Source organism: Sporothrix schenckii, assembly GCF_000961545.1.
Source record: "Sporothrix schenckii 1099-18 chromosome Unknown Cont49, whole genome shotgun sequence".
NCBI classification, from domain to species: domain Eukaryota; kingdom Fungi; phylum Ascomycota; class Sordariomycetes; order Ophiostomatales; family Ophiostomataceae; genus Sporothrix; species Sporothrix schenckii.
In genome coordinates, this window is record NW_015971150.1 from 377,604 (window position 1) to 403,115 (window position 25,512).

Sequence of the window (25,512 nt, forward strand, 5' to 3'; positions counted from 1 at the left end):
ATTGACGACACGATTTGGCTGTGAGAAACAGCAGCCAGTAAAAGGCCTGCATAATCAAGCCATGAAACAGCGCACGGCGGAAAAGATTGTTCTAGGCCCAGCGCGACAATGGGCCGGTAACGAAGGTGAGCGGGTGTGAGAAGGAGAAGCCATCTAGATTATGTCAAAAAAAGTTGATGGGAGATGTTACGGAAAGGAGAGAGGCCCCCTTGGAGCTCGACGGCAGCTCCGTCAAATCGATGAGGTTCCTGCCCTTTTTGGTAAAAGAAATTGCTCTTTCCGTTTGTCACAAACAAGAGGACAGTAGCAGTACGCTCCTTCCTATTATTTTCTGCACTCATGTAAATGTAATACTAGCTCCGTATTTTGAACGGTTGGATCGAATCGTACGTAGTATTAACTAGTTGTATTTTATGCCTGTGGTCATATATGCCATATGATCATGATGAGATCAGGTTCCGTTAGGATACCATCGTGCCTTTAGCGTTGTTTATTTGTAGAGAACAGAGCAGGTGCAAACCGTCCTAAACGGCAGGAACACCTGCACCCCCGGATTCGTCGCCCTTTCCTCTCGGCATATTTTGACGCCCTCTCTTATCTCGGCATTTTCCTATCGCGGCACCCCTGTTTGGCCCTTCCAGTTTTCAATCAATCACAACCACACAACGCTCATCCACGTCGTTTATGCAGACAACTGGATCTATGTTGACTTGGCGCTTAAACTTTTCCATGTTGTTTCCATCCACGCTATTCGACTTCGACAGCCACAGAGGCTACGGCGGCGACCAAGTCCGCGACCGTTTTACCGCGCCAAAATCGCCCGAAAATTCATCGAGACCGCTATCTTGCGACGGAGCAGGCCGCTTCTTCGACGAAGGAGGCTCCGCGGGAAACGATGATTGCTTGCTACAGACGCCGGTCTGGAAGATGCGTTTTTGCTTGTAACGCTCTGTCCTTGTGGTAGTTGTCGTGAGTGTCAGGGTTGTCACCAGTGTTGTACTCGTTGTCGTCGTTGTCGTCGTCGTCAGGGCCAGTGGCACGACGTTTGCAAAAGGCACGCCGTCATGGCCAAGGTCTTCTTCAGAAGCGACGGTCGACAGTTCTAACACAGACTCAGGGCCGGGAACAGGTGCCCGTACAGGCTGCGTGGGCCTCCGATCCTCGCACAGCGTGCCAAGCCACGCCTCCCGCAAAGAGAGGCCCAGAGACAGGGCGATCTGCCGCGCCACCGCATTTCCCACCAGCTTCCACTGGTCGGCCTTCTTTTGCTGAAGCAGCAGGTCATCATCCGGCATGCCTTGTGCGCGCCGAATCTCGAGGATGCTCAAGGACCGCGCATCTCGCCAATGTAATTCTTCGGCGGATCGTGAGTCAGCAACAGTACACATAGTGCGCACCGTCTTGAACAGCTGCGTCGGATTTGTCCGCTTGTACGCTCTGGTGTCATTTGCCGCAAGCTCACGTTCACTGAACAATGCACTCTGACCGAACAGTGTAAAGTGCGGCGTGCGTCGAGCCTGTGCAAGCCCCATACCATAGGGCTGTGTAGGGATCGCAGCAATTTTGTGCTGCATCGCGTCCGATTCGGCGGTAACGATTCGGTGATCTGGGTGCCGCACACAGATATCGACGATCCCGTCGTTGATTTGAGCAGCCGGGTCGTCTGTCAAGTCAGCTGTCGCCTGTCTAACTGACACGATAGGAAACGCGGTGATATTGCTTTTCGCTGCTGCGATGTACTCGCCGTTTGCTAATCGGCCAATGGTGCGCTGGCTCTTTAGCCAGCCCTTGCTAGCCTCCGAACCATGTGAAGGGGAAGGAATATCGGGCAGCTGGAAGCCTGGCGCTGCGAATATAAGAAAAACACGCTGCCGTTGTTGGGGCGCCCCATACAACCATGCATTGCCCAGCATGATGCGCAGCTGGTAGCCGAGGCCTAGGAGTGAACAGACCAGCTGCCCAAAGATGTCTTGCCGTCTCTGCTGGTGGCCTGACTTTCCATTGTTGATAATGGCTAGGACGTTTTCGAGAAGGCCAAATTTGGGCCTATACACGTCCACAAACGACGCAAACGACGCCACCATCGACCTGTTTTTGTACTGGCCGTGTGCCTCCTTGTCCCTCGTCAGTCTCGAGAAGCCTTGGCAAGGGCTGCCACCGGAGATGAAGTCAATGTCACCGGGCTGGGGGATGGCCGACGTTGGCGGTGCGCTGCGGCGGCCAATGGCCCGCTCAAGGAGCGTGTCGGCGGAGCCGATGAACGGTGTCACTGTGTCAGGCGACGCAACGTTGGCCATGAAAGTGTGCATTGCCACTGGCCAGATGTCGTTGGCACATCGCGTCTCGGTGGCGCCCGCGTCATCGATGCCGCGGCCTAGGTTACCGCACCCACAAAAGAGCTCAAGCGCCCGGAGCCGAGATACTGGTGTAGTAGGGTCAAAACCTTGACGGAGGTTAGGCGCGTCTTTGGCCCTATCAAGTGGTACAATACGGAACTCGCCATTGTCAATCTTGGATTTTGCCGTCGTTTCGAGTCGATATATCATAAAGAAAACGTTCCCAGCACCACCGCGGTTGTATGGAGTAGGGATTTCCTTGATGTGGTCTGGGAAAATGCGAACAACACAGCGACAGATAATAAAGGACGGCTTCGTGATTACAACGGTCTCGTCGGTGTACAATAGCTCGTTGGGCGGTGCATCTGGTGTATCCGGGTCGGCCTCGCTCCGTCGTCGCAGCCGCCGAAGCCGGTATCGTATTAGTTGCGAGGGTTGGTTTTGGCAGCAGCTGCTTGGCTGCCTGGTTCTGAGAATGTCTTGGACTTCATACGGCTCTGAGCGCTTGTTCGTCTTAGAAAGAATTGCTAGCACCGTATCGCCCACGACGTAGTTGGGCTCCTTCTCGAAGACACCAATGCTCTCGACGGGATCGAGGGTCGTGCCAAGGTAGGGGGCAAGTGCGCTCTGGTGCGCTTCAGCCACGCTATCCTTACAGAAAACATGGCCTAGTCGCAGCTGCACCCAGCTGCGTTCGCCATGCAGGTATGTCTGCCGGATGAAGAAGTCGGCTGTCGTGTCTGGGCCGCCAAACCATTCAACGGAATTGAGAGCAACGACCTCGTCTTCTTCGATCGAATGCACCCTCCCATATCTGCTGTTTTTGTGGTTGTTTTCGCTGCACGTACAGTGGTCGCACATAAACAGCTCTTTGGCCCACGGGTACTTCATGTCGCCGCAAGGTGTGTGCTCAGGCCTGTACAGCCAGACAATGTCAAAAGAGCGTGGGCCGTTGAGGCGTTGGGGCTCGATCACACGGTGCACGAGCGCGTACCATAAATCGGACTTTTCAGCACTGGCGGACCACTTGCTGCCGCTTCCAGCCTCGTCGTGCCACGTTGATATCACGTCTCCCGGTCGGATGCTTCGTCCGTTGACGGTCGACGATGACTGGCCGGTGATGAAAGGTGTACGCTTTTGCGGGAGGATGAGTTTTCCGTCGATGCTTCGAGGGGCATGCTGGCCAGGTGTGCTCTCTAGGTACGGACCAATGGCCATGTCCTTGAACAAGTGGTACATGTATGGGGTGACAACCGTCCGGAGCGGCATGGAAGGCGGATGGTCGAAAGGAACGCGTGGCTGGTGCGTCTTGTAGAAGGAAAACTCTGTGGTCTCGCGAAAGAAGCCTAGGCCGCTTACAAACGTTTTGCCGAACAAGGCCGTCGCCTCTTTGTATAAATAGTCATTATACGCGACAACGGCAGGACCAAAGTCGTCTCGGCCAGCGCCGTACTTGTCCCGCCATGCAGCCACAGCCGGCGATCGGCCATACGTCTTGCGTAACCACTTGGAAAAGTGTAGTCGAAAGTGCGAAACACGAACGTCACGGCCACGATCCGTCATGTAGTCCACGAAGTCGATGAAGTGCTTCCCCAGATCGGCGACCCAGAGGTAGGGCCCGTAGAAGCGGGCGTACACAACCGACGGCTGGCCAAGACGGTAGTAGATGGAGCGGCCGTGACGTTTGTTGAGCACGGATCGGATGCTGACGTGGCCCCGGATCGTGTCGCATCTAGTGCGGTACATGTCGACTGGAGCGTCATCGAAGGGTACTCTTTGCACGTAGAACCGAGCCGCCCCGACGCGGAGGACGCCGTCAAAGTACATGCGGTTGTTGTTTCTTTTGCCGGCGCCCAGGAAGTGGAGCGAACGTAGGCGAATTTTTGCTTCGCGCCTATGGATATAAATCTCAAAGTCGTCTAAATCAATGTAGACGAAATCGAGACCCGGGCCGTTGCCTGTGCTTTGTCGCTCGGCTAGATGTGTAAGACTGTCAAGGGCGTGTTGCTCTGTCGAAATCGGAAGAGGGGGAGCGTAGTTGACGGCAATGGAGCGTGGGTTAATGAGAGTTGAGCATGGCAGATCGATGGTGAGGCCGCCTTTGGCCGAATCATACGTGGCATCCGACACTCTGGAAGCGGGCAGCTCGTTATCAAATATCGTATGGGCAATAGCAGCCACTGGCTCTTCGGACGAGTCGCCGGTGTCGACGTCTAGAGGCTGCTCGTTCACAGCGAAGGGAAAGTTCTCCCCGTTGTCGTCGTCCTCCAGGCTCTCGCCGAGCCCATCGTCCGCAAACAAAGCATCCTCTAGTGAAGACGCTGCGACTGTCAGCGGGCTAACAGGTTGTTGGTAGTACTGGAAGGTCTCGTCGTCGGAGTCATCGTCAAGGATAATTGGGTCCTCAATCGCAAGACGAGGCATACCGATGGCGACAGGGGCGGGGACGGCGGCGGGACAACAAAAGTCGAGCCTTTATCACTCTTTCTTGCCAAAGTTGCCTCGGTGATAGCGTCGACAGTCGTGACCGTGACTGATCGAAGTCCTCGACGAACAATAGATGGTGATGGCGTGAAGGGGGAGGATGGTAAGTTGACCTGAATTACAAAAATGGAAATGGGAGTGTGTGCAGGCGCATTTTGAAAGAAAACATTCGAGGTGCCAAAACTTACACCAATGATTTATTTTCGAGGCGGTGAGAGAGATAGAAATAATCACGAGGCTCCGGCGTGAATTTCGTATTGACTCTCTCGACGACATAATGTATGGAGGGGGATCATCAGAAACCAATTCACGATAACCTCACTTCCCCCTCAACCCGCCGGGTACGCAACAAAGGAAAAAATGTACATCGACTTGGATTTTTACGTATCATGGTCACTCGTCTATGTGCTGCTATATAAAGGTAGCTTTGAGAGCCTGAGAGCCTTGTGTAAGGCCCTTGTTTTTGGAGAGTGGTGGTGTATCATCACGAGGCTGTTGCTGTCGGTGCATTTAACTTTTATTCACCGTACGAGATTGGCTTACCATGCAACCTCGAAAGTGGTTGAGCCAACCCCAAATACCAGAGCAGCGGCTCGGCGTCTGACGCAGAATGCTGGACTCGACTCCCAGACCACTATACTTCGTACTTCACTGGATGCATCCCAAAAATAGGCCAATATGCAAACGACATAACGGCTTGCAACTTTTGTGTTGTTGGAAGGTGTTAAATCTTTATTGTTTTATTGTTTTTATCAAACTTTCTTCCTTATTTTATCTATCCTGAATGCTTTCATCATGTCTATGGTGTCGTGTAGTATCTTCATATGTACGCTCCTATGCGCTTGCATATTCACACAAATCTATCGTACATGGCCAACGTATCTACACATGTGGCCGCACCTGCGCCCAGAAGGCTTCGTTGTGCGCCTGTCGGTGCCACCGCACGTATTCGTCGGCGTCGGCGCTGGATGGCGACCGCCAGGTGCAGCCGCGCCTGTGGAGATGCTTCAACTGGTTTTCGAGCCAGGCCATCTGCCAGGATGCCTCGCCGGCGCCCTCGACAAATGCCCGGAACAGCACAAACACGCGCCCCATCGTGGCATGCTGGCCATCGTCTGGGTCTTTTGCGTCTTCGAGGACGCTGAGGTCGTCCCATGTGCGGAGCACCCAGCGCATCGCGCGCATCATGGCGTCTGTGTCGCCCAGGTAGCCCAGTGTCTGCAAATAGCCCTGAATGGCGCCGGCCGTGATATTGTGCGGTGTCGACGGGTGGTGGGCGGCCGTAAATGACGGCGAATGTGATGACGGCGGATCGTCGTTCGCTGCTGCATCTGCATCTGCGTCTGTGCCTAAATCGTACGCAGGCAGCCCAATCATCTCCTCGAACGCGGCTACCAATGCAGCTTGGGCCCTTCGCAGCAGGTCTGCCTCCATTTGCTCCGCTGTGGAGGGTGAGGGTGCGGCTGCAAGATCTTGCGTCGGTGGGGTATCCGTGTACGCGTCCTCGTTTGCAGCAACACCTGGGACGTCCATGGTGACGGCCGGTGTCAGGTTGGCCCACCGCAAGGACTTTTGTACGACCTTGCAAAAGCTGTCGAATAAGACGACATCGACACCACCGACGCGCGAGACCTGTTCAAATACCCGCAGCGCCAGCGCCAGCGTTTCGGTGTCTTGGAATCGCCGGTCACCCGTGTTTTCTGTGCTGACCATGAGCTTGGGCTGTGCCAGAGTGTGCATAATAGTGTGCCAGGGCGCCTTGTAAGTGCGGCCCTCTTCGATGGAGGGTGGCAAGCGGTGCGCACACAGTCGGATGGCGTGGTGGACGAGGCCCGTCCGCCGCTGCTTGCCAAGACGAGCGGGTTCGGCCGTTAGCCGGGGCTGGAAGCGGCACATAAGGTAGATGTAGGCGTTGAAATTTGGCAAAGGAATGCCGCGGAGAATGTCAATCGTAACTGGTGGCGGCTGTTGTTGTTGCCTTTGATGGTGTCTGTGATGGTGGTGATGAGATGATCGTCGTGAGAAGGAAACGGGCGAGGAATGTGACAGAGGGAGAGGAGGTAGTTCCAGGGCGGACATGGTCTGTTTATCGATAGGGCTGTCGTGCAAGTACTTCATCGCCGCCTCGAGTGTTGGTGCATTTTGCACAAGGACCGAGAGGCAATCACCGACGGGTCGTATGCCCTCGTGCAGCATCTGCTCATAGAGCATGGCGGCAGACGGCGGTCGAAGGCGCTGCTTCTCGAACGCTGTCAAAGTCGCGTCGTTGACGGGGAACACTTCCTTGACGTCGCCCGGCAGCAATTCCTTGCCATCGAGCCGCGCAGAGTGAGAGGATGTATACGATGAGCGGTGGTGCTGGATGGGTGCGGCCAGCAGCTTCTTGAACATCTCGGCGTACACCTGGATGTTTGGGCGCAAGTGGCTGCCGTCAACGGCGGCGGGCGCCTGCTTGAACTCGTGCCATGCCTCGTTGACGTCACGTGTTGCCTTGACGCGGGACGCCCAGGTCGAGAACACGTTGAGGCTGGATTGGGCACCCGTCCACGTGCGCGGGCTCAGGGACCGCGTCTGAACCGTAGGCGACTCGCCTGGAAGAACGCCGCCCAAGACGCCAAGGGCTCGGTCGTGCTCTGCGTCGGCATACCCGGCCTCCCGCATCAAGACGCCTGCCTGCGCGCTACGGCTGAAATCGTCCTGCGGCTGCCGCTGCTCGTCACGGCCGTCCCAGTCACGCCGGTACGGCGGCCATGTGCGCGCCATGCGCAGCGCCACCTTGCGCTCGGCGGGCGACTTGCCAAGCGCCAGCATGACACGGCGTATGGCGCGGAAGCCAGCGCGGTTGATGATCAGTGGCCGCGGCAGTGTCGTCGACATGGCCAGTAGCACTTTTTGGGCGCGCCAGTTGTAGCGCATCTGGAACACGGGGCTGACGGGAGACTTGCGCTGGAAGAGCACCAGCGCGTAGTTGAAGATGTGGCAGGCATCACCAAAGGCCTGCTTCTCGCCCCGCTTGGCCATGCGAGGCAGCGTCTCGACGTACTCGGCGGCAAGGCGCGCGACAGCCGGCAACGCCGACGGCCATAGGCGCAAGTAATGGTGAACGAGCAGCCGCAGCAGTGTGGCAAACGTCTGCGGCGCCGTGTTCAGACCCGGATCGAGCGTGCGGCGCACAGCGCCAAAAGGCAGCACGGCCTCGGGTGGTGTCGTTCGAGAGCGTACGTGGTGCCGCGCAACGTAGTTGTAGATGCTCATCAGTGAGCTGCCCTTGTGGAACGTCTCGTCGCGCCGCAGTAGCTGGAAGAGCAGGAACAGCGGTTTCGGCCGCTCGCTGTTCGATACAAATCGGGCTATCCGCTCATCCGGGTCCGGCGCCGCCAAAATCCACACCCAGTGCTGCATATCCGCCTCCGTGATGCCCTTAAACGCCAAGCTGTTGAGCCGCACCCGCCAGTCTGCGGTACTGCTGAGGCTCTCCGACAGGCTTGTTGGCCTACTTGCCTCCTCGTTGCGGATCATCATCTGCAGTGCCAGCACGGGCAACCGCAGGCTTTTGCTGCGCGCCACATCGTCGAACCGTTTCCATGCCTCAAAAGTCAGTGCCGTTGTGCGGCTCTTGAGGCGCATCGCCAGTGTCGCGTTCGGCGAGTCGCGCAGGTATTTTGGGAATCGTCGGTAGCGTCGTTGGCGGTGAGGTGTGGACGTCCGTGGACGGCCGGTAGTCTCGTCAATGTCGGCGCGGATCACGCTGATCGTGGCCATCGAGGCGCAACGTGAGGCACTGCATGTTGTCGTCGTCCAAAGCGAGCTGTGGCTGGGGCAGGACCTTCGTTCAGGGCCATGTCGAGCCACACCTTTGACCATGCCAATTCGTGGGGCCATCATAATGGCGGACGCTGTGTCGCTCTCATCTCGGGGAGCAAAAAAGGCCCAATCGCTGGAAAACCTGGCCAAATGCTGCTGTTGACGTTTCGTATGGGGTTGTGACGTTAAAACGACAATGTGAAGTTTCAAAAAAATGGCAACTGCTGAAAGTGTACTAAGTGTTTGGAAGAATGACGCGTGCACGTGTTTGGTAACGTGACACCGCTTGCGGGGAGAACGCGCATATTTTGGGAAGGAAAGTGACGCGACAACATGGCAGGAACGACGAGCTGCAACCCCTTCAAAGGGGCCAACTCCTCATTCTTGTTACGTTTTTGGCTCCGAAAGAATCTTTACAAAGTCTCACGGATAAAACACAGCAGAATCAGCCATCCATCGCGCGTTAGAGCCATCTACAGCAAAGACATCACCAACTGTCGTTTCGCGCTCTACATTTAAACGGCTGTCCCCAAGAGCTCCTTATCGCTCCGACATGATCCTGCGGCGCCACTTACGGCATTCGAAGCAATACAGACCTTGAGAATGGCATTATCGAAGCGGAAGCAGCTGCACGACGACGATGAGTCCAGGTCTGCGGCCTCGGCCGTGCAGTCTGCAAAGACGCGCCGTGTGACGCGCCACTCGATCGTTCCTCCCCCACTCCCTGTACCACCGAAAGACATGCCCCAAAGGCGTGCTTTACGTGGAAACACAGGTGCAGGGCCCACTGCCGACAACATTACGGATGCAAAGACACACCAGGGGACAAGACGGACGCGACGCACACCGACCACAGCGAAAGAACAACCAGAGGAGCACTTCGACGAGCAAGAAGCAGAGGATGAGGAGAGTAACGGGGAGATCAGCGACGTGAATGACCACCCGGGCACGATATTGAAGCGACATACAAGGGGAAGGGCTGGCAGGATGACCGGGCAGTCAGAGTCGGCCGAAAGGCCACGGCAGCTGCGCGGAGGCAAGACACTACCACCGCAGCCAGGTTCTACTGGACGGCCATCAGTGCGCCCACAAATCAACGGCCGCGCGAGCACTGCAGCTCGTCCAGCAGCTACAAAGCGGAATACAAGACAAGCTGTCAAGGGAAGCGAAATTGCTGACTCTGACGGCGATACCAACGCCGACGAAGGAGAGCCTGAGGACGACGAGGCTGAAGCAAAAGAGGACAATAATGAGGAACTGGAGGACGACGACGATGACGAGGAAATCGACGATACAGAGGACGAGCTTGCAGGACCGGCCACCATCATACCACCTCGGACCAAGACGTCAGCACCACCAGTGCCACAGCCAGCTGCGAGTGGACTGAAACGAACCAACGTCGTCCCACCAGCAGTCACGCCCGTGTCCCCTCCAAAGATACCATCTGCCAGGCCAATGGTGGCCGAGGTTGTGCCTCCATCGCCACCACCGTTGGCCACGGCAGCGGTGGCCATGTCTCCTGTTCCAGCTCCAACAATCCCGAAGAAAGAAACAACCATTAAGCCTCCTGTGCCGTTGGCTCTGGCGTCTGCAACTACTCTCGCCCCGCCGAAGACAATCACTGAGATCAAGCCGCCCGCCTCACCACCAGCACCACGGTATCTGAAGGCGACACCCATCCAGCCTCCACACATACCCCCGTCTCCAACGCAGGTTGTGCCACAACCACAAAAACCGAAAGCGGTCCAGCAACTCCGCGAAGAAGGCTTCGCGCGGCAGCAACAACAGCACCAGCATTTGAGCAGATCTCCAAAACAAACTATCGTTACGACTGCCACCAGCAACAATGCCACGACGGCGCCGCGTTCCGCAACTACCCCAACATCGGCGACATCACAAGCGGCTACGTCCACTGTTCCACCGTCGAGTCCTAGTCAACCCGATCGTAACATCGACAAGGTTGTCTTGGGAGAGATCTGCTTCAAGGCTTGGTATCCGTCCTACTACGGTAAAGAAGTACTGGGCGATACGGCCGGAAACACCCACAACGGCCGTGGCAACCACCAGACCAAGGGGACGGGCAAGGAGAACCACGTGACCAGCCATCACTACCAGCACTCGCACCATTCACACGGCCACGGTCATGGCCACGGCGGCAAGGACGCTCCCCCGATGCTTGACCGGCTTTATGTGTGCCCGTTTTGCTTCAAGTACTCCAAGGAGATCGTGCCGTGGCACGGCCACGTGCAAGTATGTGACTCCCAGTTCCAGATCCCAGGTGAAAAGGTCTACGTGCACCCCAAGGGCGTGCGCACGATCCACGTGCCCGTGTCGTCGACGACGCCGAAGGGAAAACGCAAGCGAGTGAGCAGCGGGGTTGACGTCCAGTACGTCGAGCAAGTCGTCAAGGATGAGGGCGAATGGAGCATCTGGGAGGTTGACGGCGAAAAGGACGTGTTATTTTGCCAGAACCTGTCGCTCTTTGCCAAGCTCTTCCTTGACAACAAGTCCGTCTTCTTTGACGTTACGGGCTTCTACTACTTTTTGCTGGTCTACACGCCACCACCATCCCTGCCGTCGTCATTGCGCGCAGCCGCCACAGCCACCGCGTCCCCCATGAGCGGCGCCAATGCAAACGGTCAGGCCAGCATCCTGGGCGCTGCACCACGGCCGCGCGTTGTCGGCTTCTTTTCCAAAGAAAAAATGTCCTGGGACAACAACAACCTGGCCTGTATCCTTGTGTTTCCGCCGTGGCAGCGCAAGGGTCTTGGAGCATTGCTCATGGGCATCTCCTACGAGATCTCGCGCCGCGAGGGCATCCTCGGCGGACCCGAGAAACCCATCTCCGATCTGGGCAAAAAGGGCTATAAGCGGTTCTGGGGCAGCGAAATTGCGCGATGGCTGTTGAGCGTCGATATCACGACGGCAACATCGTCACTTTCGCACCCCAATGTGTCATCACCGTCCAGCTCGCTGGATCGCCAACCGACAGCTACTGCTATCCCACCACCCACAATACCGCCGCCATATGGGCCGCCCGCCGGCGCCGTGACCGCCGCCACCAGTGCGAAGGACGGAGCCAATAGCACAGACAATGAGTCTCTGATCATCGATATTGCCGACTGCAGCCGGGCCACGTGGATCGTGCGCGACGACTGCCTGTATGTGCTCCGCGACATGGGCATCGTCGAGGACGCCGGTATGGGGCTGCCGAAGGAGTATTGCGAGAATGTGCTGGCCAATCCCGATGAGCCCTCCCAAGCTGTAGCGGATGATACCGACGGACTCGACTCGGCATCGTCGGCAGGTGTCACAAACGGGCTATCGTCCGCGTCGGCAGGGGCGACGGCTGCACGTGTGTCGAACTTGGTATCGTCGGGGACTCAGGCGAGCAATGGGGCCGTGTCCGGATCGGCAGCAGGCGGTGCTGCAGCAGGTGGCACGCTGGCAGGGGAGAAACAAGTCGACGCGCCGAAGGATGTGCAGCGTGTTCGCATATCCAAGGCGGCAGTGCGGCAATGGGTGAAGGACCATCGCATCAACCTCGACAAAGCGTGTGATCCAGCGGGGTTCATCAAAATATATACCAACAAGGACGAGTCTCAGCAGGCCCCCGAGGAAGTATGAGACGGCATAACGAAACAATAACGAAACGGGATAGAGGATGGACAATGGAAAGAAGAGGTTCAGGCCTGTCGGATCTGGGACTGTTATTTGCATACCTACACTGATCACTTCTGTGTGGTATGAGTTGCGGTTCAGCCTCACACATCCTCAGCCTTGAATCATCCCTCTTGTCTTTTAACCAAAAAAAAAAAAAATGAAAGACGGCCGACGGGCATATTAGCTGGGGGGCACGGCCGTCATTCATACATCATCCCACTTTGTCATGTGCGCGAGTCACATCAACGTCTACCAAAATTTACGGAGAAGCACACAGCCCGTCAGCGCCCATCCCTCTACCATTCAGGCACCATCAAGGCACCATCAAGGCACCATCGAGATACCGTCCGATGGTCAATGAGAAACATAATTCTGACGGAGGACGACTAGCGACGAATACACAGAGTACACGCCCCCTTCGTTCGCCTCTATTGATTTTCTTTCCTTTGGTTTCATGAAGGCAGTTACGGACACTCCGTTTTGTCATGCCCTTGCCGAATTTCGCGCCCTTCTATCACCGTGGCTCCTTTGTTGAGAGTGGCTCCGTATTGTTGGGCCCCTATTTTCAATGTTAATACCATCTCAAGTGTATTTCGATCAAAAACAGATAGCCAACTACCACACATGTCAACGAAAAGGAGCGGATTGATAAGGTCCAATCCGAGGGGGGGGGTGAGAAATAGAAACGGGCAACGACGGTTTGTTATGGCCCACCTTTACCAAGAGAAATGGCCACTCTTCGCGCGTTGTGCGTGGACCGACTTCGCCAGCAACGCCAATGCAAATGAAAAATCCTATGACAACCAGCCCCCCGTGGATTGGCCGACATGAATTTGATGCCGGCCGGTTTGAAGGACCGTCTACGCTACGCTCTCGCTCTCTCTGTCCGCGCATTGTTACCGTACGTCAGCGTCTTCTGTGCGGAAACCTGTCGCGAAGAAGCAGAAGAAAGGATGCAAAGAAGCCAAACCTTTTTGTCAAGATTGAGAGGTGGAATGAGTGGTTGTCCTTCTGGATAAACCTTGGCGGGGCCAGGCGGACTCCGTCTCGGCGAGCAACTTTCGTGATGGATTTAGCTCGGGTTAGGGGAGCCACTTTTGAGATCATTTCCTACCTGGCTTCCAAGTCCTCTTCCCGCCGAACACGCTGTAACTTGGAATTGAGAAAACGGTGGGATCGAGCAGTGTTGTGTTTCGCATATGCTGTAGTTGCCCTGACGGGCAGAAAGACCAAAACGAAGCACTGAGACACCTTTGCATGTCTATGCGCATAGCTTTGGAGCACATCGATTGTAAAGATTGGTTTAGTGTGTCTCCGACCGTTTTGAGTCCCTGGAATATTCTGCAAACGTCTGGGAGCAACCAGGGCACCATTGAGCTCGATCAAAAGTTGTCTGCTTTGTCACATCTTTTAAACACTTTTTTTTTCCTCTATTCTTTGACACATGATAGCTGAAAGTCGATGTGTGTGATGTCACAGGATGATTTGGAGTAAGGGAAGGCAATTGGGGATTTTTGGAGAAAAATCCTAAAGGAAAACAAAGGTGCGACGAGGCATGCGTTCCATACCACAGATGGCCCATGTAAAAAGTTTGTTTTCTCAGTGTGACCGTACTTTTCCATTTGACACATGTCCCTTTGCTCCGTATTATTTTTGTGTATTTTTTTTAATCGTTTTGTCCTCTTTCTTTCGTTGGTGAATCCACTCTCTCGCTCCTTCCCTGGCCCCGAAAGTTTCCGATAGGCAAATAAGACCTGTGGATTGCTCTACGATGTTGGTGGAGGAAGTGGATACCGAGAGAAAAAAATAATAAAGGGAGACGGAAAAAAACCTCATTCGCAATACCAGATGAAAAACAAACAGAAAAAGAAGAAAAAGATTATTGGAAGCCACAGTTCTGTCCGTTTTGCTTCGTCTTTGTACTTCATGGCTACATGTCTCTTCGTTCCTTCCCTTCCACAGGCGCTCTTTCCACATGCATCGCTCCAATTCCTCTTGCTTGCCAACAGCAGCAAACAGGAAAGAAGCGCCCGGAAGACCTGAATAGGAAACCTCAGGGCAAAAGGGAAAGACACAACGTGGTACCGCGGCTGTTTCTATTTGAGTAGGGAAATTTCTGCCAGCCGCCGCCAATAAATTTAAAGCAATTGCCGTGCACTATCCCGAAGGGGAATGAGCTGGCGAAGAAATCATACCCAAGCAGAGACATCACTCTCTTTTTCAGTACCGTTTTAGCTAGGCAGTGGTCTAAAAGGTATGGATTTTATTCTGCACAGCGTACTCCGTATCTACTACGACTGTTGTCGAGTACGGCGAATGCTGTCGAGAAAAGTCGTAATGGAGGACGAAGGAGCAGCCAGGAAAAGACTTTATGAAGTAGAAGCCAGTCAGAAACCCAGGTCTAGTAAACGCGAAGAAACGAACACGCACGTAGAGATCAGACGGACCGACTGCAAGGGCAACTGTTGAGTTGTGGTAAAAGGGGCGTGCGGTCAGCGCAAAGGGCATCCCACACGCCTCTCCCTAATTCATTGTGATCTTGAACGAGCCATCTCATCTTTCCCGTTTCATCTACTTGCCCTGACAGGATCCTTTAGTAAATCATCTGGCCGAGGTCTGCAGTACTTGCGGGCTCACTGCAAAGGAGCGCAACAAGCAGGTATTCTGTACTTTTGGGGGGCACTGCAGGGGTAGCTTTCGGGAAACAACCAACAGCAATTCAGGGCAAAGGAAGCTCTGGTAAGTAATTACAAAGTAGCTGAAAAGATGGCTGGCAACAACCATCCATAACGGGGCCTGTCTCGGACAACCTATCCCGGCTGCTACCGAGGTTGCTTGGGCTTGACGCCGTTTGACGCTCTAGACGTTTGTCGAGAGAGAAAGGGACAGAGACGGTGAAAGGACCCCTGTTACGTTGGTCCCCAAATTAGGTGGAACAAGGCTGCGGAGCTCATAAGATGTGGTCACTTTGCGGAATTTTGTACGCTTGTGCGTCGGCAGGAAGAGTTTTTCTGCCGGTCGTGGCGCCTGGACGAACGGCGATTGGGCGAGCGATCGTGCACTGCTCGCAATATCTCATGCGTGTACTCTTCTGTTCTGTGCAACCGCTCAGCATCCACCTCTAGAAAGGCCCCTTGGCCCGATTTCCGTATGTTTAAGCTGTTTAGAGATTTTGTAGCTCGTACAACCTCCCTGTTTTTTTCTGTTGTTTATTTCCGTTCAGTGTGCCCCCACGGAGAAGGTTTTCATTTCTGCCACGAGAATCGACAATCTGTCGTAGAACATATTGACGAAATGATGTTATGCTTCAACGATAGCTGGCAGCTCCGAACTGTCTTCTGTCGGCGAACAGCTCGTGGGCTTTGCGCTCATTTCTCCGAGCACCCGAAAAGAGAGCTCCCAAATATCCTGTCAAAAAATTTCAGAAGACTTAACAACTCTCCTTCAAAAATTCGTATTGTGTCCGGTTTGTTTACGCAGAAGTGGGCTTTCGTTGACGGTGACAGGGGCTTCCTTCGCGGCCCATGAGCTTTTCGGGCCCTGTAACCGGTCTCATACATAAGGTAATGACTATGCGAGATACGTCGTCATGGCCAGGCAAAACGAATCAGGGTAACGCTTTGCCCTCTCCCAAGGCCTTGGGTCTCCACTAGCTGAAGGCCAGCAGCGGCCTTGGCCGGCACATGAACATGAGTATGCATGCATGGGCATGGACGTTGCAGTTTGGTGTTGTCGCAATTTACCGCCGCCGCCCGCGGCGAGATCGAAATGGCACGGCTCGACGGTTTGTGCGTAGCACACCTCGCAGATCTTCGTTGCCCGTTCTGGCCAGGGGCAGCCGTGGCCAGGGCCAGAATGGTTTGCAGACTCTCAGGTATCTGTGATATGCGCGTCACAGACAAAATGTACCTTTCTCTTTGCAGGCTAGCTTCTTTGTCAGTGGCACACTCCTGTGGCAGTCTCTCAATGTCTCGTCATTAGACACTGACCAGAGCCGCTGAAAGGCGCGACAGGGTAGCGCATCTGGCAGTAGCGAGATGCTATGGGTGAGGGCATCAGATATCAGATGCAGGACTTACCAGGTGACACCAGGCCAGCTTGGATGTTTCCAAGGACCTCTCCATAATGTAAGATGACTTCCGTTTCGTTCTACGAAGTAGATGAACTTTTCGCCAGGCCAGCATTTAGTACAAGAGCAAGCGGAGCCAAAACGGAGAAGCGAAATGCGCAGCTGGTTGCAGGCACGCCATCAGTGTGTTATGAGGAGACCTGGCGATCTCTAGATGCTGTAGCCGAGACAGGGAGGAAACGGAGTCCTTCCAGCTGAAAATATACCAAACGCTGCTTCCCTTCCATTCCCAACCGCAATAGTAGCTCTGCACTTGCTTTCGCACCTGCGAATCTAGGCGATGTTTCGTCGCTCGTTCCTTCGCCCCTTCCCAGTCAACTACAATGCCCATCTGTCGCTTTAGTGGGTGACTAAGTGGGGTGGGGGTCACCGCCGACTGCACTGCGAAATGTCGCGTTTACAGCGAAAACAAAACAAAACATATGCAAATTCAGCGGTCGGCCAGGCGGCTAACTGCATATCCCGGCCTAGGCTTGTGGAAGCTGGGCAATGTCCAATAGGCGAAAATTCCAGAAGGAAACGGACCCGTCATAATATCGCAGAGGAACGCCCTGAAGGAGGGGGCGTGTGCCTATCACGCAGACGGTCTCCCACAGCCTGGTCCTACCGAGTCGGAATCGTCACAGCATGCCGTAAAGGGCAAGAAAAATTTTAATCCGAAAAATCTTATCTCAACGTCGATGCCTCAGACAACAAAACCGAGCCACCCCCCCCCCCTTTGAGAGCAAAATTCAGGTATCAAGAAAATTCTTTTGCGCTGAAATTCACTGAAATTCAGAATGCCAGAAGATGACAAAATCAAAACTGCCGCATGATGGGAGTCAAAGAAAAGGCTACAGCTGCCGGCATACAGCACTTTGGTTTCCGTTTGATGATAATCTCAAGCCCGTCCGTTTTGTAGTCTCCTGTCGCGAAAGAACGAGTCCACGAAGTGGACATGCCTCATCAAAAGGGCTAAAACACCGCCAGGCCACAACCGTCCCCTGTGCGATTTTACTTGCTCGTCTCCCTGTTTCCCGACAATGTCCGATAATAAGGTGGGAAAGTCAAAAAGGACCAGAAGGAACAAACTGCGTCCCATACTGATCTTATTTCCAACATGACATTGCTTCAGCTTCACTGCCCATGCCCTCGCCACTGGATTCCAGTGTCCCTTCCCCAGTTGTGTCGTGCTCGTCTTCCCTGGATGCCATAATCCTCAAAACCATTGGGCCCTCGTCGTTCCTGGCCTTGTTCCTGTATATCTGTAGCCTCAGATGCATGCATATCCCAGCCGCAGCTCAATGAAGCTGCAGGCCAACATGCCGAGCAGGACGGAAATGCAGCTGTATGAGCTTTTCTGTGAGCAAGAAGTCGCAGTTGTAGTCGAAACGAGGCCTTGCGAAATGAGGTGGTTGAAGAGGAGCAATAACAGACAGTCGAGATATCAAACTCGCTTCTCACTTTCACTTCAACTCGCTTCAACTTCAGCTCGCGTCTCGGCTTGCTCGTTCAGGCCTCGAAATCTCTGTAACACGTCCATAACCTCGTTCCATGGGTTGCTCTGTAGACCGTTTGTCGTCCGTTTGTGTGTCTTGCTGAGCTTGCCCCGAGTACCCACCAATTCGTTTTCTTGTCCCAAAAGCTGGACCCGATAGTTCCCACTTCTTTTTTTTTCCCGGCTTTCTCTCTCTCAATTCACTCATTCCCCTTCGTCCATTCTCGGCTTCTCCTTTCTCCTTTTCCTTTCTTTCCTCTCTTTTCCCTCCTTCCCTCTCTCTCTTTTCTTCCTCTCCCTTTTCTTTCTCCCTCTTTCCTCTCGCCTCCTCTCTCTCTCTTATCCACTTCCATCATCCAAAGTTCTTTTTTTTTTTGCTTTGCATCGCTGTTCTCTTTGTTTGCATATCCCTCTTCTTTTTTTCTTCCTCTCATACACACATCAGTCGCAATGGCTTCCCGCGTCCTCGCTTCCAGACTCGCCACCTCGATGGCTGCCGCTCGCCCTGCCATGCGCACGGCTGCTGCTAAGCGCACTTTCGCTGGTAAGGACACATCTTCGTGAAACTGGAGCATCGTGGAAGGGGAGATATCAAGGCAGGAACAGCAACTGTTGTGTCGTGCCCAATGCCATACCGGAATCGATTCGATTCGATCGACCTCCTCCCCGCCGCCTCACCTCAACCGCGCTTTCTAAGAGCTTCCCGGCGCTGGGAGATGACATTCGGGGGTTGCGGTAATTTTTGGCAGACGCGGCTGCGCGAAAAATCTTCCCTTAAGCTTCCAATTGGTGATGGGCCCAGCACAACACAGCACGACTATGCCTGTCTCGACACACCCTCGATGCTTCAGTGGTTTCATGCTTCCATGGCATTGGCCAATGCCAACCCACCAAACTTGCCCGCTGACTTTTGTTCTTTTTTTCAGCCGCTGCCCGCCCCAGCCCTTTCCAGGCTGTCAAGCGCCAGCAGACCCCCAGCCTGTTGACCCAGGCTGCCACCAAGAAGGCTGCCTTCAACGGCCGCCGCATGTACAGCTCCGAGATTGCCCAGGCCATGGTTGAGGTCTCCAAGAACATTGGTATGGGCTCTGCTGCCATCGGTCTGACTGGTGCCGGTATTGGTATCGGCCTGGTCTTCGCTGCCCTGATCCAGGGTGTTGCCCGCAACCCTGCCCTCCGTGGCCAGCTGTTCTCGTACGCCATTCTGGGTTTCGCCTTCGTCGAGGCCATTGGTCTGTTCGACCTGATGGTTGCCCTCATGGCCAAGTTCGTAAGTGGTTCTCCAAATCTGCATCGACGTCGTGCCCTTTTGTCATCGTCGCTGTCGCTACTCTTGATGTTGTCTCGGAACTTGGATACTAACAATGTTTTCTTCTTCAGACGTAAACATCGTCTCGCAAACCTCGCATCCTCTGAAATTGGCATTATGATCGGCCGACCTCGACTTGCAGCCTGCTATCTGTCCGTATATGGACGGGACAGGCCAAAAAGGAACGGGACTTGGCTGGTTTCGAAAATGCCTCAATGTGATTCCGAACAATCGAAGGACCAAGCGACAATATTAACCTACCAAATCAACCATCAACCACACCGAAAAAAAAGAATAGAGCATTCGCCGAGTGTACGACGACAAAGCAGAAACACAATACAGGGGACGGTTAGAAAAAATCTTAGACATCCCGGTTTGTAAATAATGGAGGGTCAAAGGACAAACCATTTCTGTAAAAAAGAATTTTCCAATAAAATCATGAACAAATTGATATTTTCTGGTGAACATGTACAGTTTGGGTGGGGTGTATGAGTTATGTCACATCGAGGAATACGTGATGATGTGAATACAAGAACACAAAGGATGGCACTGGCATCTTGCGTTCTCTCATCTGTTCGTCTTGCTTCAATATCTGTTGAACACGGCTCCTCAAGCGGAGACCGTATTGCGATGCTGGAGCTCCAAGTCTTGGGGGAAGGCTTCAGCACTTGCAGTAGGCAAATCCGGGGACGCACGAGGCGTTGAGAAGCTCAAACATTGTAAAGGCCATGCAGCTAACAGGCCAAAGAAAGCAGTCCTCTCTCGCGCGGGGCATGGGTACAATGACAATTGTATGGTACGTTATAATTGTACGCATGCACGGCAAAGGCTCCACGAGACATGCTCCGTGACGCTAAGAGGCGAAAATGTCCGGCAGCAAATAATGTCCATCGCCAGGTGCGAATGCGTCTCCGGAGAACGGACGCCCGACAACACCGATCCCCCCAGAGCAAGCAACCTCTAACTCTGTGGTAATCCGTTATCATGGGCGAGTAAACTTCGTCGACGAATGGTACGCGTCGCCATCTCGACAACGGTAAGAGTGTCCTCACCATTGCGTCGTTTCGCCATCAGTCGCCTGCCAGAGGGACATACCAAGGGGCTAAGCAAAGGCCTCTGAGAGGTACGATGGGATGCGGTCCACTTGAAATCGCTCCTATTTTGCTCTCTCTTGGTCGACGCGCTCGCGCGAAATTAATAAAAAATGTCGTGTGCTATTGCTAGTCGCCGCCCGCAGTGGATATCGTTAATCTGCAGTTGTCGTGCATTTTCGTCGCAATTTTTCGGCGTCGTCAGTTCGTTGCGATTGCTGTTTGCACTTTTTGAAGGCTTTCGTCAATTTTGAAAGGTGACAGAATAGAAATGAGAGGAGAAGAGTGACAGAAAGAGGAGAAGGGGGGATTCTCAAATGAGGAGGTGCTGCCTGCTTTCCGGCTGTTCCTGCCTCCGCTTTCTTTTCATTCCAAGTCCGCTTCCATAACCTATTTCGGCATCTCACTAACTTTGTGCGTGCGGGGAAAGCTTCCCCTGGCCGGCTCAGGGACACACTACAACCGTCCAGTTGAGCTCACGTGACTCGGGTGAAACGTCCAACACCAACATCGAGCAGTGAAAACAAACCTTGCTCTGATGTGCAAGACAAAGATATGGTGCTTTGATGGCTATTGGCGTCATGTGTCATTGTCCGGGTTCCTAAACTTACCAATGTTTTTTACTACTCACTATTATTATTATTATTATCCGCCTTTTTCAGCCACTCCTGACTATTGGCGACTAGCTAGACAGAACCCTCTGGGGAAAAAACTGTCACAGATCTAAGTGTGTAATCTGTCTAGTTACGGTTGCGTGCGGTTGGCTCGAATAGCCACCGAGGAGGTATAAATAAACAAAATAAACAAAACAGAATAAATAGAACAGGACAAAACAGCAAAGAAAGCAGATGGCTTAAAGAGTGTAAGGAGAGTCGGTGCATTGTCTGGTGTATCGTCGCTCTAGGCCGGCGACGGCGACCGTTCAAGCTCCCTCGCTAGGCTGTACTCCGGGAGCCTGCCGCTCCGGATAAGCCAACGGAGGAGTGGTCGGGCCGTGAGGCCCGTTTGAAGTCGGTGGTTTAGGTCCGTTTGTGTTTGCGGCCAGTCTGTCGGCCGTGGCGGTGCCGCCGTGCAGGATAGAAGGACATGGGCTACTACTCACTATTTTTGAGGAAAGATTGTAAGTAAATAAGTAAATAAATAAATAAAAATACATACAGAGACAGTAAGTCATTAAATACTTTTTTCCTAGCAATTAATATCCCGTGAAAAAGGGGTTATGCATCCTTGCTCGTATTTATTCAGTCATACCCGAAGTGTCATAATACCAAAAAATACCAAGATTGATTGAACGAAGCCTAACATTTCAGAATATAAAAGAATCATTCATTAAGGTATCAACAACGAGGCCGGGGCGAGGCGGCAGAAACGCAAGCTAACCGTATCATAAATAGGAAAACGAAGAATCAAACACACGTGTACTATGAAGCGGTATAATTAAAACAAAAAAACAGCAAAGAAAAGCTTCCCTAGGACATTAACCCTCCCCTTTTAAGCACACGCCTTTTCACCTCCGAGCTCTCCGGTTGTTCAGCTCACTGCTGAAACTGCTTAAGCCGCCTGCAATGCCTCCGCTAACAGACTGGCCTCGCATGCGCCGACCACCGCCGATGTCAGGATACGCCATACGCTTCGTCTTGAGGGGTGGTAACGACTTGAGGGCCTCCCACATCTCCCATATGCCGGCCCGGCGGCCGGGCAGCATGACATACTGTAGACTATACAGGTTCTTGCGGTTGATGGGCGGTACAAACTTGCCAGTCAGCAGGCACAACAGCACCCGCGGCGCCAGATAGTGCTTGCGAATGCGCGAGCCCATCTGGAAGTACTGGTGGAACATGGCCTTGAAGGAGAGGGGGATGGGCGTGAGAAAGATGACCGAGGTGGACGGGTGGCTCGGCGAGGACGAGTCTGTCGCTTCTGCAGCTGCCGACATGGTCGTATTGTAGCTTTGGCTGTCGCGCAGTTCGAACCGGATGCCGCCTGGTAGACGCCGCGGATCCTTGACCCGAAGCATCAGCGCAAATAGAGGGAAATGGTTGAGACACGACAGCAGAGTATCAAAGACGGCCTTGAGCGAGATGATGACCATTCGCGCAACGGCAAAATTAAGATAAAAGACAACAACGGTGGGTAAAAGGAAGAACAAAAACGTGAACAGAATGGTGCCCACTAGCAGCTGGTCGAGGTCGTAATCGCACGAGTCAATACGGTTGCGCAGCACGTTGTGCTTCTTGCCGCGAAATAGGTGGAAAAGTGAGATCAGGATGGTCAACTGCCAGTGGTAGATACGCGCCGAGGCCAGGTAGAAAGAGTAGATGTGGATTGTTAGGATGGAGAGCAGGTCCGAAAAGAGGGCGAGCGGCATGCTGGCACCTGCGAAGCTCGAGAAGCCAATGAACCAGATGATGTGCGGCAGGGCCGGGCGCAGCGCTCCGATGCAGCTCGACCAGTATTCGATGACCGAGAGAAACAGGTCACCTAGGAATGCGGCAAGCTCCGTATTGAGCTTCAGACCGGCTGGCCAGCCCATCAGCCACGAAATACTGCTCTGCAGCGCATCCACGGTGTATGTACTCAACAGCATACTGATCTGGTCGGCGACCCAGCCGGCGTTGTCGATAATATAGGAGCCGAGGGCGATGCCAATGATGACGTCGTTGGCCACGAGCCAAAGGCTGTTGTAGAAGCGAATGTAATCTGGGTGGCTTGTCGTGACGCTCTCCCAGTCGTTGCTGCGCTGTCGTAGTTTTACATACTGCATGGGCCAGTAGCAAAACTGCAGCAACCGGATCTCGACCTGCTGGGCCGTGGCCGATATATCCTTCAGTGCAGCATAGCGAGGATTTGCACGCCACTCGAGCACACAAAGCAGCATCTCGGCGGCAATGCGGTGGCCGACGAGCCCCAGCACAAAAATGCGCGTGATGACTGGCACGACATACAGCATGATAAGCTCCCAGATCCAGCGCAGAATGGTGTCCTTCATGGTTGTGGCGGACTCGACCACGCGCTCTGACATACTAAGGCTTCGTTTTGAGCGAGTGCCGATGCGCGACACATTCTTTTGCAGCAGCAGCTCGAGTTCCCAGGCCCAGTTGATTTGGTTAACGATGCGAGGCAGGGCACGCTCCTTAGGCGACGACGTGTGCTTAACCACCGAGTGCAGTCGAAGCTTGTTGAGCAAGTTTTGTTTTTTCTCCTTGCGGAGGCGCTCCTGGCGCTCGTCTTCAGCTTCAATATCGTCGGCCAACAAAAGTGCAGCCGCTGCCTCAGCCGGTCCCCCGCGGCCAACGCTGCTGCCGTTTCCTGTACCGCTACCATTGGCCTTGGTGGCGCCATTTATATTGCCATTGCCATGGTCATGGCTATGGCCATTACCGTTGCTGTTGCCTTTCCCGCTGTCATTCCCGCTGCCATTCCCAATACCGTTGCTGCCTCGATGGCTCTTGGTGACATCCTTACTGCCGTTTAAACGATCCGTGAGAGCCAGCGAGACAGGGTGGATGGAAATATATTGCATGCGGTGTGGTTGTGGCCGTTGGTAGAGGATCAACTGGATATTGGAAGCGCGGGCGCATGTGACCTTGGGAATGCGACCACGGACACTGGGACCAATGGTGGTGACACGGACCCAGGACGAGTCTGTGTGCTGTTCCTCTGGCGCATTGGAGAGGCCAAGGACATGCATGTTCGGCTGGCCGCAGAGCTCGTAGATGCGCGCAATGTCGTGGGCACTGTTGCGAAACAGAGTGCCCGCCTTGAGCGCAAAGTCGACATTGCGGACGTCGGCATCTTCGAGGATGGCCACGACCGTAACATCGAGATCCGAATTCTTCCATCCAACGACGACACCGGGGAGCTCTGACCGCGCAATGTCGACCGGCCAGAAAACGCGCATTAACCCATCATGCTCTGGCATGACAGGTAATTGGAACGTGGGTGTGAAGGCGGACGAGCGGATAAGGGGAAATGAGCACAAGAGGTAAAAGGGGCTAGAAGGAACCGCGCCGTCGAAGTTGCTCTCGTGCCGAGATGCCGGACGCAGACGACCGGGGATGCTAGAAGCGAGCAACAGTCAGCTGAATGGTCTGCCTTGTGAAGGACTAGAGTAGATGCAGTGACATAGTGACAACATACCAAGCTGGCTTCTCTTGTCGCGAGCCGCTCTACCGGAAGAAAGACCAAGAGGAAGAGGAGAGAAAGCACGGCGAAGCCCTTTGCGGCACGAGTCTATCGAAATATCAACAAAGCTGGACCAAACCAGAATTTAAGGACCAGAAGTAGCACGGAGGCAATGGGCATACTCACAACAACTCCGTAGTCCCAGGCAAAGATGGCCAGCTCATAGAGCCGAGTCACCAAGTCCCAGCGGGCGGTGATGTAGCCGGCGACAAAGATCCCGAGAGTCAGGACGGAGAAGGGGTGCATAGAATCCACCGTCCCTATGAGGAGCGCATGCCGGGTGGGAAGTAGTTATTGGAGGAAGGCGGGATGGACGGGCAAGTCTGCAGAAATACAAGCAAACGAGGAGGGAGAACCCAAGGGTCAATGCCGACGAGTAAAAGGAGCTGAACGATTCCGAGGTCGATTGAAGTGGCCGACAGATCACCAGAGGGAGAGACGCGCCAGGATTGCAAGATGCTCTGAACTGGTCGGTAAATGTTTCGGGCGTGTGCTTCGTGCGGAAAATCGACCGTGCAAGAGGTTTCGAATATGAGAGAGGAAGTTCGCTTGGCTGGTGGCGATGCAATGTCACGAGAATGGGTGGTCGATGCAGTCGGATTCTTGAACAAACAGGGGTAGATACAAACGAGAGGTGGATTGATTACCAGCCGACACGATCTACCATTGTCTGAACGCTCTGGCCTTCGTCCTTTTGTTGTTTCGCTAGTTGTCGTGGGGTGGTGGGAAAGTGGAGGGAGGTGATCACAAATGAGCGCGGAAAAGCTTCATATCCCACGTCCCCGAATGAGTAGCGGGCGACTTGGTGTCGTGGCAGGTGCGTTTGTTGCTGTTGGTCGAGTACGGAACGATTGCTGGGAAGGTGCGAGGCGCTGTGGTGTCACTCTGTTACAGATGGGCAAGAGACCCACTCTCCAATCTCCATTGTTATGGCTCGGGTCGAATGCACTCAACGAAGACGGGAAAAATCCAATCACGTGCAAGTTAGAGGCACGAAGCACCAGGCAAGGGCATGATTGATGCAAACTTAAAAC

At 54.0% G+C, this 25,512-nt stretch overlaps 6 protein-coding genes across 6 annotated transcripts; 2 read left to right on the forward strand and 4 right to left on the reverse strand.

Moving 5' to 3' along the window:
• Positions 1-773: 773 nt before the first annotated feature.
• On the reverse strand, positions 774-4,760 carry SPSK_00381 (DNA (cytosine-5-)-methyltransferase; the record flags this gene model as incomplete). The annotated part of the gene is made up of 1 exon (XM_016727350.1): positions 774-4,760. The coding sequence occupies one exon, from the start codon at positions 4,758-4,760 to the stop codon at positions 774-776; it is 3,987 nt and encodes a 1,328-aa protein (XP_016582677.1).
• Positions 4,761-5,702: 942 nt separating this feature from the next.
• Positions 5,703-8,705, reverse strand: SPSK_00407 (uncharacterized protein; the record flags this gene model as incomplete). Its single annotated transcript, XM_016727376.1, has 1 exon — positions 5,703-8,705. The coding sequence occupies one exon, from the start codon at positions 8,703-8,705 to the stop codon at positions 5,703-5,705; it is 3,003 nt and encodes a 1,000-aa protein (XP_016582678.1).
• Positions 8,706-9,227: 522 nt separating this feature from the next.
• On the forward strand, positions 9,228-12,251 carry SPSK_00406 (histone acetyltransferase; the record flags this gene model as incomplete). The annotated part of the gene is made up of 1 exon (XM_016727375.1): positions 9,228-12,251. The coding sequence occupies one exon, from the start codon at positions 9,228-9,230 to the stop codon at positions 12,249-12,251; it is 3,024 nt and encodes a 1,007-aa protein (XP_016582679.1).
• Positions 12,252-18,343: 6,092 nt separating this feature from the next.
• On the forward strand, positions 18,344-19,279 carry SPSK_00570 (F-type H+-transporting ATPase subunit c; the record flags this gene model as incomplete). The annotated part of the gene is made up of 3 exons (XM_016727536.1): positions 18,344-18,437; positions 18,820-19,163; positions 19,274-19,279. 3 exons carry the CDS (start codon positions 18,344-18,346, stop codon positions 19,277-19,279), a joined length of 444 nt encoding a protein of 147 aa, XP_016582680.1.
• A 2,521-nt stretch (positions 19,280-21,800) lies between these two features.
• Positions 21,801-24,215, reverse strand: SPSK_00438 (phosphatidylinositol glycan, class Q; the record flags this gene model as incomplete). The annotated part of the gene is made up of 1 exon (XM_016727407.1): positions 21,801-24,215. One exon carries the CDS (start codon positions 24,213-24,215, stop codon positions 21,801-21,803), a length of 2,415 nt encoding a protein of 804 aa, XP_016582681.1.
• Positions 24,216-24,288: 73 nt separating this feature from the next.
• On the reverse strand, positions 24,289-24,724 carry SPSK_00622 (uncharacterized protein; the record flags this gene model as incomplete). Its single annotated transcript, XM_016727586.1, has 3 exons — positions 24,289-24,354; positions 24,434-24,526; positions 24,605-24,724. 3 exons carry the CDS (start codon positions 24,722-24,724, stop codon positions 24,289-24,291), a joined length of 279 nt encoding a protein of 92 aa, XP_016582682.1.
• Between the last annotated feature and the right edge of the window lie 788 nt (positions 24,725-25,512).